The 12,049-nt window shown below is 33.5% G+C and overlaps 3 protein-coding genes across 4 annotated transcripts; 2 read left to right on the forward strand and 1 right to left on the reverse strand.

Moving 5' to 3' along the window:
• The first annotated feature begins 58 nt into the window (after positions 1-58).
• LOC105563319 lies at positions 59-1,642 on the forward strand. Its single transcript, XM_012014822.1, is given in 4 exon segments — positions 59-462; positions 701-891; positions 1,324-1,370; positions 1,373-1,642. Coding segments are annotated over 4 exon segments (657 nt in total). The 5' UTR covers positions 59-255; the 3' UTR covers positions 1,585-1,642.
• Positions 1,643-1,669: 27 nt separating this feature from the next.
• LOC105563318 (C2 domain-containing protein 3) lies at positions 1,670-9,749 on the reverse strand. Of its 2 annotated transcripts, XM_012014821.1 has the most exons (13): positions 9,488-9,749; positions 8,431-9,350; positions 8,256-8,357; positions 7,518-7,649; positions 7,140-7,415; positions 6,785-7,056; positions 6,353-6,502; positions 6,089-6,274; positions 5,015-6,022; positions 4,723-4,914; positions 4,106-4,377; positions 3,773-4,010; positions 1,670-1,918 (listed from the first exon to the last, which is right to left on the reverse strand). In XM_012014821.1, exons 1-13 carry the CDS (start codon positions 9,652-9,654, stop codon positions 1,817-1,819), a joined length of 4,017 nt encoding a protein of 1,338 aa, XP_011870211.1. In that variant the 5' UTR covers positions 9,655-9,749; the 3' UTR covers positions 1,670-1,816. The 2 variants fall into 2 exon arrangements, with proteins under 2 accessions (XP_011870211.1, XP_011870210.1); XM_012014820.1 differs by lacking the exon at positions 1,670-1,918 and having other exon boundaries at positions 2,015-4,010; positions 9,488-9,748.
• A 194-nt stretch (positions 9,750-9,943) lies between these two features.
• LOC105563320 (protein AATF-like) lies at positions 9,944-11,753 on the forward strand. The gene is made up of 2 exons (XM_012014823.1): positions 9,944-10,218; positions 10,333-11,753. Exons 1-2 carry the CDS (start codon positions 10,022-10,024, stop codon positions 11,660-11,662), a joined length of 1,527 nt encoding a protein of 508 aa, XP_011870213.1. The 5' UTR covers positions 9,944-10,021; the 3' UTR covers positions 11,663-11,753.
• Positions 11,754-12,049: the final 296 nt, after the last annotated feature.

Consider the following 12,049-nt stretch of genomic DNA (forward strand, 5'->3'; position numbering starts at 1 on the left):
AATCTTGTACATTTTACTATGGTAACGTTAACATATATATATATATATATATATATATATATGTTAACGTTACCATAGTAAAATGTACAAGATTGCGAAGACATCTCATATCGACCTCCTAGCTAGGGCTCCTAGTAGACTTGGGTGGACAGGGAGAGTGTTATAATTTAGAAGATAAACGACGTAAATCTACAAAGACAAGAGAGAAATTAGGGTGTTAGTGATTTTCTCGAAAGAATCAAAATCTGATGGATTATGCAGCTATTCTCCGTCGATACAGATTTCGAATATGTACTACGAAAACCGAAACGGCAGAGAATATGCTTCGGATCCGGACAATCGCGCGATACCTCTCGGAGTGGTATGAGTTCTTTCATGAGACACTATACTGCGGAAGATTACCCCAACGTAGGACCCGGCTCTTACGACGTCCTGAAATCTTTTAACGCCATTAAGACCAGGGTACGAATTTTTATACCTAAGTACGACAAAAAGTTATTTAAAAATCAAGAGTATCTATTACTATCCATTATTGCCACATTTAAATTCTAACATACAGTTATGAGTATCAATTTTCTGTCATGATCAAAATATGACTTTTGATAGTCATTATGATTTCATCGTGACTTCTTGTTCTATTCTTTATGAACTTGCTATTTTAATGTCAAGAGTATAAGATCATATTAACTCGATCTTATAGTTATGCCCTCACAGTATCAGCAAAAAGGGCTACAGCGGTCTCGCTCGATTCGCCAAACCTGTCACTCACGTGAAGGATTATACATCTCCATCCGATTACATTTCTGCTATTCCTAAACATGTTAAGATACAAAAACACCCGTTTGCGCCTTCCAGTGACAGAAAGATCTTCGATATAAGCAAAAATCCAGGGTACTCAATTTTGTATGTTTATCCGTGGTGGAAATATTTTATTGAAAATACAATGAAATTTTGCTGAAATATATTTGAAAACCTCTTGCAGTTGATCTTGTTTATCATTTCAATATTCCAATAAAATTTCCGTGAAAGATTCTCTTTAAAAAAAAACCTACTTTTAGTTAAATTCAGTAAATTTCATAATATCAGCTGATATTCCATAATGTATTAATTACTTTTCAACGGTACTTACACTTTCTTCATATTGCATAGTATTAATTTAAATTTCATAAGGAAAATTATGATTAATTTTGGAATATATAGTAATTTTTCAATAATTTTCATTACACTTTCCATCGCTTTTATAGCAGTTTCTCCAAAATATTTTCATCCGAAATACATAGCAAAACATATTCAGCAATTAAAGTAAAGACTGCGTCGTTTTAGGCCCGGAACGTACGTCAGTAAGGAGACAAAAGGTGTTACGTTTGAACATAGTTTGGTAGTAGAGTTAAAATGCAACTTGGTGTTGCTGTCAAGTGTTGCAATCGCAACACTGATATTTGCAAAATATGTGGCAAAACACCAACGGGAGATTATTGGCACCTGAATAATAAAATCTTCTTGTGTAAAATCTGCATGTCAAGTGAATTTCAGAAGCAAATGAAATTTAAGAAAAAACTCGAATTGTTTCGCGTAAGTTTTTAACGTTATTAATTTAAATCTTCCTCCTAAATCATGCATAGTGGCAGTAGTTTTCACTAAATATGATTTTATATTTATAATTATATACATATATGATTTTATAAATTCTATTGATGCAAACTACATAAATGTACAAAGGAACAGAAATATGTACTTAAAAAAATATGTGTGTGTAAATAGACAATTAAATAGATAGAAATAATTAATTATATAATTATAGAAAATAAGAACATGTTCAAGTATTCACGTTCATGAAGGCACCGATGCAAAGATATGGTTGATGCATCCTGCTGCAATCAAGGAATGGACAAGAAGAGAAACATATCTCTCGGCTTACCTAAAAGATTAAAACAAATCAAATTATATAGTAATTTTTTCATTTCAAATATACGATCTTTTATTCGATACCATTCTTTCACCATTCCATTAAAAAAAATTTTTTTATATATGTATGTGGATTAATTTTATTTTTAATATTTATACATTGCATTTTTGTAAATCTATTTATCTAGGTACTATATACACAAAGATTATATAAAAATAGGCGCATGTTATATATATAGTAGTTTAAATATCTGGAATAGTAAAATTTTCGACACATCAATATTGATCTTATACTATTATTACGTATACACGGTCATCAGTCAGTAGAAGTTTCGTGTTACTTCGGAATAAGATTATATTTTATTCTATGACAAAAAGTATGTATAGTAATAAATAAATTTAAATTAAGTTAAAGCACCAATTAATGTAAGTGTACTTTAAGTTCAAATAGTTAAGATGTTCAAATTAGACGCGAGATTTTCAATAAAAAACTGACTAAAAAAACTTGCCGTTAATATTGACATTAATATTCATTTATTTCAGCTTGATGTAATTATAGCGAATGTAAAACTATGTTGTATTATTAAAAAATGCGCTTATAAATACATAGTTTTCTTTCTATAGTCTAATCTACTTTATTACAAATTATCTCGTAAATATTCAAGAGTATTTAGCTGTCTGTTGCTGATACATCTTGGGTATCACTTTGCCACTTTGCCACTGACATCTTGACTTCCTCTACAGGATTTCCACCCTCAGGTGCTTGTCTTGACACTCCAGGTACAGTTAATTCAGATAAGATGGAGCAATAATCTTTTATCTCTGCCTCGGCTTGTACAGGTGACTCGTTGAGTGATGTAGTAGCGGTCGATTCCGGACTATTAGTTGATATTAAATCATTTTCGCTGGATTTGTAAATGACGGTCATGTCAATACTACTATCGACATTTTCTGACATATCTGAAGATGTTAAACTGAAAAGTTCCTTCTTTTTATCAAATTCTAAAGCAGTCGCCTGATCTTTCAGTTGCGCATCGTTTCGAAATGGAGTATTGTTTTCTTTCGGATGATCGATATCACTGCTGTTGCGTGTTGCTATGTCGAAATTTCTTGCGTATCGATTATCTAGTTGTTCCACAGCTTCTCCTTCCGGCGATACAGCAGCTGCAACTTGCAAATCTGGCACTAAATGCTGATATAAAAGTGGATTGAATATACTATCTAGGTCCATATGGCGTATGTTGGAAGTTATCAAATAAGTTGTTAATTCATCACAGTTTGTACTGTCGTTATTTTCCTCTGCGACTAACTCCTCGCGTATTACCGCCGATATTCTGTTGCGAGGCAATTCGACGGAAATATTTTCTCCAACGGCCGTTTTAGAAGCGATAAAATTCGTCGTGTGAGAGTGAGCGTGCTGCTGTTCATTATCAGTTTGCGTGAGCACCGTGTAAGTATTAATGTCACGACCATTTTTTTCTTTCTCTTGCGAATTATTTCTATGCTCTCGTAAACTTGCAAATAACTCTAGAATGTTTTTTCTTATTGGCACAGCCACTTCTGAAGAGGAAGTGGTAGGTGGCAGGTCCAAAGAAAGCTTATCAAGCAGATGATTTATATGTGTTTTAGTACCTCGCACGGGATATTCTGTATTGCTATCCGATAAAGAATTGTGCATTGAGCTATATCGATTTTGATATTGATTGTGATAATAACCAGAATGTTGATGGAAACGTGTATTAAAACTTGAACAATACCCGGTATCGGTCGTTTCGGAACTTATAGCTCTATTTTTATTCGACGCTGATTCAAAATGTAAATTATTATTACTGCTTATGTTGGCAGAAGTTTGCTTTTCGTCACTTACGTCTCGATCGTTCTGTATTTCACATTGTTTTGACATTTGTGACGTTCCATTATTAGAATATTCCAAGACTGCGGATTGTGCCGTCTCAATATTTTTGTCGTTAGTATTTTCATTGTCACTGTTAGGCTCGATTATATCAAAATCATTATCAAATTCATCATCGAAAGCAGCGTTTGTGACATCACGCAGACGTGACTGCAAACGTTTCGTGATCTCATCTAATTCGGTTAACTTTTGCCTGTAACAAACATTGATGAGAACCAAATCTGCGTTAAAAAAAACTAGTAAAATAATGATAAACGAAATAATTATGGTAATTCTGATCTCACTTACTTCAAAGACGACGATAAAAAAGACATAGAAACGTCTTCTAAATTGTGACCAGTTTCCACATTTAATCTACAATCGTTTTGTACATATTTGTCGTTATTTTGATTTGCAGATGATAATGTTTGATGTGCACCATTTAACTCCGTATTCGTGCAAAGCGCATTATACGGATGTGGCCCGTTTGCCTCCGATAAATTACTACACCTTGATAAATTGGTATTAGTTGGTGCCAATTTTCCTAATAATGATAAATTATCCAGAGGTGTTATACTTATCTGAAATAAATATATAGAGAAATAAATATATATACGTATAGAGGAAAGTCCTCTATTATGAGGAATCTAATATGAGATAGTAGGTTTTCAACACATCCAAATTTAATCACAAATCTCTTTTCGCAACGATTACACGATCTAACAATCAATTTTCCACTAAACAGATTTCACTCCAAGGGCAATAAATTTATGGTGAAATCAATAAATGATGCCTATTAATTTAGCAGAGACTCCGCTATCTCATATTAGAAACCTATCGCACAATAGGGGACTCTCCTTTATATAATATGAGGGAAGAAGACATAAGATTATTTTTTAAAGATAGAAATTAACACGAGAATTTACTTTAATTTGTCCGTTGCATTTTCCAGTAAAATCCATAATATGAAACCATCCGGATATCGCGGGAAATCCGGCCATCAGAACTGAAAGATCAATCGCGGAAAAACCAATCACAATGTCTCTTTTTAAATTTATTTCTTTAGATGTATCTGGATCAATCAAGTGCCACACTTTAAGAATTAATCTTTTTTGATTCTGAAAAAAGTAGAAGTAAAACATAGATTAAGACTACATCATAAGTTATACATTGAATTATAATTGGGACATATTTAAAACTGAATAAGAAGTTACATACGTTTAAAAGTAAGTCTGTTGACAGCTTTACATCACATCTCCAATTCCATTTTGGATTACAACTGTGTAGAAATACGTTTGTAGCTATATATGAATTTAATTGATCAGTAGAATCAAATTTACGAGTTAAATTTTGAAAGGTTACGTATGTACTTGGCTCTACTGATTCGTTCGGTTCTTCGATCCTTGGCAAATGCAGTGCACATTCTATTTCAATGACAGATCGGAAAAAAGAACCGTTGCAATTAATATTTGATTCTACTTTTGGCGCATTCCTTTCCGTTGAAGATGCGTTCGACACATTATTGTAAGCACTATTTGGCCGTTGATCCAAGTCTTCGTTATATTCAGCACCGACACCAACACTTCTGTGCATTTCCGTAGATAACCGAAAATCATTTTTCGGATTGCAGCTATCGCTATCATCAGCAAGACTATTACTATTCAGTGTATTCAAGCATAACTCTCCATGTATTTCCCCTTCATCTACTTGATTAATTTCTGTTTGAGCTGACTGGTTTGTACTGACTTTATCAATATCTAATACGTTTGTCAAACGATCAACCAAGGTGCGTAAAGCTAATTGTTCCGAAAACACAGCTTCCTGAGTTGGTTTTTCCGCTGTCGCATTTTTCAAACTTGAAATGTCTGTTTGACTTTCTTGAGTTTTATAATCGACAGATGCCAAATCTTGATCGGGCGTATTATAAACATGAGAGAAATTATTACTGCGAGTGAATTGTTCAGAACTGGGGTTTGACACCCCAGGAACATTATACTGTGAACTCTCTTGGCCGCCTATTGCATTGTTAGTATTATCGGGAACACAGCAGTGATAATTATAATCCGTTCGCGACATATTATTGGTATTTCTTAGGCCTCTTGATACTTCTAGTAGTGCTATTTGTTCTACAGTACCAAGTGCAACCAGTGCAAGCAGCTTTCCGCAAAATTTTCCGCTCACTGGATCGTTAATATTAACCCAACCGTCTACACTTATTACAGGATACTGCGTAAAAATATAATTATATAATTAATTGAAAATTTGATTAAAGTACTAATTAATTGTAATTACCTTTGATAACAATAAGTGAGGTAAAATAAGTGGATCTCTATATGCGATGTATAACTGATGCACGGGCAGTTTTGCTATTCCCAACAGATTATCTGTTCCACTATTCTGCCGATTGTATACTTCTATGATTATATAATTGTCTCTGATTCTCTCCAATAACTCTGTACCATGAATTAAAGGTACTAGCTGAAATAAATATTTTTAAGGTAAAGCGCTCACTTTTGTACAATGAAAATTACTCGGTTAAAGGATAAAAATTCTTACTTGGAAAAAATGATAGAATGGATTTTTTGTATTATTACAAATTTGACTCGTTGCTTTGTCCTCACGCCAAAACGCTCTACATATAAGATAGGTATTAGATTCTAACAAATCTTTACCCTCAGCGACATATATCAAGCCGTGAAGTAAAACCTAAAATCAAATAACAGAGTACATATGTATTTAGAATACAACTATATTATATATTTCAAACACACATATGAATGCTGTAACACGATTTGGCTATTTACGTTAAGTTATCATTGAAACTTGAACAAGAAATAACAATGGAGAACTACAATTATCTCATTTTCTATTGCTTCCTACTGCTCATTGTTTTATTTCATGAGCTCTTGCTAAATATTTAGTAACATTTAATGTAAAGATGCAAACGGACAGCATTCATTCAACAAGCTCTATGCAATTTAAAATTACCTTATCTTTAGTATCACTTTCTGGATTACTTGTATCAATCTTTTTATTATCTAAACTTTGTTGTTGGTGTTCCAGTATATCTTTTGTAATAATTATATCCTTATTGCTATTACTAGTTAAACACTCAATTCGCTTGGCAGACACAGATGAAACTTTGCAATTAGATTTAGAGGAATGAGTCCCTGTTGCACTTTTATATTTTTTACTATTTGAATTCATCAGGGAGTTTTTTTTCAAACCAGGAAGATTTTCTTTTTTAGACATTACAGCATCTGATGAAATAATTTGATTAGTAAATATTCAAACAAAAACATTAGATCTAGCTAACAAAATTAAATCTCGATAATATACTCACCAATAAATTCTTTACCAAAATGATTAAAATCGCAACCTAATTCCATCATAATCTTTAATTCACCCATTTTGATGCTCTTATTGACAATGGCTATACATTGTACGCTACTCAAGTTTGTGGTGCTTGTAATGTCATTGACATTCATGACACCAAATCCTAATTCATTAGGGAATTTTTGGTTACGATGTTTCACAAAAACTTTAAATCTCAAAGCAAGATTTTTCTTTATATTATGTCTTGATATACGAAAGATACCTTCAGAGTTGAAGTTAACAACTGTAAAAATTATATTCATTATTGAGCATATATTCATTGTTATATTTAACTAAAAATAACATTTACGATTCAATAATTTTTCAACAAGATATAAATTATTACCTTGACCCACTTGTTTTTTAGCACACGTTCTTATAAATTTAGTTTCTTTACTAGATTTCGTACTTATTTGCTTTATAAATCCACATGTTGTGTCATATTGAATAAAATATGTCAGTGACAATGGTACATCATCTGCGTTTGAAAAAATGTGTTTTCAATATACAGTGTGTTACGGATAAGGTGTTCATCCACTTGCACACAAGTAGAGCGGGTTAAACTAAAAAGACAAGTTATGTACCATTTTGTAAACTTTCTAATAGTTATCGAATAATTAATTGAACTGTCTGAGCAAATAAGCGCAAGGAAAGCGGTAGGCCAGGCTAGACGGACATTAAATGGCTTATTTGTTTAGTCTTGTAGCGATGAGGGACGAGCAGTGAGCATTATTTAAAGCCGCTTGCTGCGTAACAATTTTTTCCGTCGTTCCACCTTTCGCTATGGGACTGTATGGGACGATTGGGACGCTCACCGTTGCTACGAGACCAAACAAATAAGGCATTTGATGTGCTTGCCGAGTCTGGCCTACTGCTTCTCGTATGCTCATTCGCTCAGATGTTTTTATTTACTAACTCGAAAACTATTGCGAATTTTACAAAATGGTACATAACTTTCCTTTTCAGTTTAACCAGTTCTACCTGTATACGAGTGGATGGACATCTTATCCGTAACACCCTGTATACTTGGATAAAAATGTTATATTTTTCTGAAATCCTGTTGCGAGATAAAAAGATTACATACATTGCAGACATGTAGATTTTGCACGTCTATATCCCGCAGACGTCAATGTAAAAGACTCGATAAAAAGTCTAATACTGTTTACATAATCTAGAGGATATGTCTCTGAAATTATACAAATAATTTACTGTAATAACATATTAATGAAAATTTTAACATCACCTGTTATTTTACAAACCTTTCAACTCGGTACAAGTCTCACTTTTACCCAATGGATCTTCTTTAGGGTTGTCTAATTGTATAAGAAAATTTTTGTTCCATCCAACATTCGTATTATCATCTCTGTCGGTGGTGGTCATTTTAGATGTCAGATCTGCCGAACGTAAATTTGGAGATATTGACCTCAGCGTATTTAAGACTTCCTTTTCCTCTGAAGAAGTCATTTCCATCCCTAACATATATTTGTATAGCTTTATTTTGTTTTCAGATGTAGCATTAGAAGGCGATCCGTTACTCAAGTCACTCTGATCGCTCAGAGTTGAAGAGTCTTCTTTGTAAGTCTCTTTTAATATCGCTTCTCTAAGATGCTGTGCTCTAGCAACAATTTGAGTAACCAACTCGCCCGTTATCACTTCATTCATTTTCTTCTTAGATTCCCGAGACTCTGATCGCTTGGACTTGAGAACAGATCCATATGTATTACATGTATCAATCTTTTCAGATTTTACAGATTTTTTTTCTTCAGTGCTCTCCACATTATTGCGAGATCTCACTGGCATCTTCTCCTCACATTGTAAATTATTAATAGCAAACAATAAAATATTTTCCTTCTTATTGTTCTTGCGTGTTTTGGTTGGCGTATTTAAAAGCTTTGCCAAATACACCAATTGCAAAGAAACATATAGTTTTCCTATTTCATGGCTGTCGTTACTCAATATTGGAATAAACTGAGAATAATATCTGCACGAAAATATCTTAGACAAGTCTCCCACGTGTCCTCTACCAATAACATCATGGGTATTCTCTGCAATGATCACTAGCTCTATTGCGTCGCAGTTTTTAATATAATCCTCAAACAGTATCGCATTAGTTTTTATAGCGTACACTTCGGTTGTATTCTCACTCGTTCTTTCCGTTCCTGTGGCACTGTCTCTCGGTCTAAGAAGAAATAAAACATGAAAACTACACAAAGTAGAGGTGATAAAATATTTTCCAATGCAATCAACATAAAGTTCGTTTAGATTTTGTCTTATTTTCACTACGATTGAATTAAACAAGCTGGTTTATAAGATCACCTGAATTGCGCGTTATCATGTTCACCCCACCAGGAAGCCACTACCGTAACATCCCCAGGGCTTTTTCTAATCCAGAGGACCTCATTGATAACGAGCCTCAAACTGCCGTGAATTTTGCCTTCAACTAATGGCGGTAAAGATCTGCTCGATTTCATTTGTAAATCCATCTGTTTCTCGCGAGACGATGCATAATTGATCTTTTACTCAACTATTGGTGGATTTAGGTTAAATGTATAACCACCTATCATAGACTTATCACTTACACAGATAGACTGCGTCTTTATACCTGGCAAACTGGCAAGCTGGAAACTGCTGTACGCTCATTGGACTATCGACGCGATTGTGTGACCCGCTCAGTGAAAACGTAACCTTAGGGCTGTGACTTGCGCTGTCCATGGAAAGTCAACTTTATATAGTCCATACGCGCATGCGCAAAAGACCCAACCCGCTTTCCACCATTGCCGTGTGCTATCGTAGGTTAAGTTGTCTCGTGCACATGTGCTTCGTAGACAATTGCCAGACGAGCGTGCAAAAATGGCTAGAAAAAGCTTATCTGACAAAATTACTGCTTTAATTACAACGAAGCCGGATTTTGGTTCGGACGAAGAACCGGAAGATACAAGGGCAAAAGTAGTGGAACCTTACGAAAGCGATGAGGCCTCGGACTACGAATTCCAGGCATCTAAAATTCGTAGGCAGAATGTTGATACCTTGGATAAAGTGGATAAAAGGTAATTTCCTTTTATGTATTTTATATCTGCACATGTAAAAGTTAAGAAGAATTAGGATGTGTAAATAGATTCTGAGAAGACAATTTTTATTTATATTGTATTATATTAACACAGGTACGCTGGTAAAAAGATCTCAAGGAAAGATATATACAGCGATGAGGACGACAGTACGAGTGAAGATACAGAAAGTGAAAATTCCAAGGAAGATGTTGAAGATGAGGAGACAGATAATACATTGAAGCAAAGCGATGACGAGTCAGTCGGCAATGAAGAAACAAGTTTAAAAGAGGGATCTACAAATGTCTCGGAAAGTACGTCTGATTTAGAGGAACAAAATGATTTTAATATGGATATCGATGATGCGGTTTCCAAACATGAAGATTCTATCATTAAAACAATGTCTAAAACAAATGTCACAGCAGAAATAGAGAAAGGCAATTGTGTCAGGAATCAGCTTAAACTTTGGGAGAATTTTTTGGAGATGCGAATAAGACTACAAAAGTGTGTTATAGTTAGTAATCAAATGCCACAATATAACACGCATAAAGAACTTGGATCAAATGTGGATTTTGTAAAGAAGGTCAATGAAACTAAAACTAAATTGACACAGATCATGGAAAACATGTTGCAACTGAAAGGTCTTTTGTTGAAACAATATTCTGAGACCAGAAATCTATGTGTTAATGCTAACAAGAGAAAAATCGACAGGAGTAAGGGCAAGAACGAAAATACAAATGATCCAGCAAATGAAGAAATACCTTCCGACACTGAAGACGAATTAGAAAACGGAGAGCAATCATCCATTGATGAAGACATAGAAACAGATGAAGAAGTGCCTCGAAAATTTTTGAAATTTAATGACTATGAGAATGTTTTGCAAAGAGATCATAATTCCTACAAAGAATATAGAGATTCTGTTTTAAAAAAATGGAACGACAAGACACGGATTGCAACAGGCTCATTAAGTAAAGGCTCGGGTCAGACCACCTTGAAACAAATTGAATTTGCTATGAGCAATATAAGTAAATTAAGAAAGAGAACTCAATTGAAGCGTTCTGAATATAATATTGTTGGTAAATCTTTGTTGAATGAAGATAGCGATGGTAGAAAAATTCAGGAATACGATGTAGAAATTTTTGACGACGATGATTTTTATCATCAATTGTTGAGAGACTTGATAGAATATAAGTCGTCAGATGTAACGGATCCTATACAGCTCAGCAAACAGTGGATCCAATTGCAGAATATGCGTAAAAAAATAAAAAGAAAAATTGATACACGAACGACAAAGGGCAGAAAGGTGCGATACAATGTTCACACTAAGTTAGTTAATTTCATGGCACCCATTACAGTATATGATACATGGACAGATAATGCAAAAAATGAATTATACAATTCGTTATTTGGTAAAGTAAAACAGTTGGAGGAACAGATGAAACATTAATTATGGTTGTGTAAATTATAGCGTATACATTTATGTCTTATGTACAAAATATATATTTCGTATATGTATCAATAAATAAATTTCTCTATCAGTCCCCTTGTAATTAAAATAATTTAGCTTTAGTATTAAAGCAGGTATTAAAGAATACAGAAGTCGAAATATACAAATTTTATTAATTTTTGCAGGCATTAAGATTCACCCTGTATAAAAATATTAACTATAGTTTAAATATAAAAAATGTAGAAATTACTTTAAATTACTTTATACAAAGATATAAATGGTTTTGTTATTTTATTTCTTATTTAGGGTCTCAATTTAAGAAGTAAAAAAATTATATCTATTTACAAAGTTGCGTAATTCCTTTCTTAAACGGTATCCATTGGGGTC

The sequence above is a fragment of the Vollenhovia emeryi genome, unplaced genomic scaffold (assembly GCF_000949405.1).
Source record: "Vollenhovia emeryi isolate VEMERY1.0 unplaced genomic scaffold, V.emery_V1.0 DF939178.1, whole genome shotgun sequence".
NCBI lineage: Eukaryota > Metazoa > Arthropoda > Insecta > Hymenoptera > Formicidae > Vollenhovia > Vollenhovia emeryi.

Excerpts from the sequence above, each read along its gene's own strand:
- LOC105563318 (XM_012014820.1), bottom strand. The coding sequence starts at position 9,654 with ATGGATTTACAAATGAAATCGAGCAGATCTTTACCGCCATTAGTTGAA. Across the intron at positions 8,358-8,430 it reads GACTTGTACCGAGTTGAAAG|AGACATATCCTCTAGATTAT; the intron begins GTTTGTAAAATA and ends GTATAATTTCAG. Across the intron at positions 6,503-6,784 it reads AAAGTGATACTAAAGATAAG|GTTTTACTTCACGGCTTGAT; the intron begins GTAATTTTAAAT and ends ATTTGATTTTAG.
- LOC105563320 (XM_012014823.1), top strand. The coding sequence starts at position 10,022 with ATGGCTAGAAAAAGCTTATCTGACAAAATTACTGCTTTAATTACAACG. Across the intron at positions 10,219-10,332 it reads TTGGATAAAGTGGATAAAAG|GTACGCTGGTAAAAAGATCT; the intron begins GTAATTTCCTTT and ends ATATTAACACAG.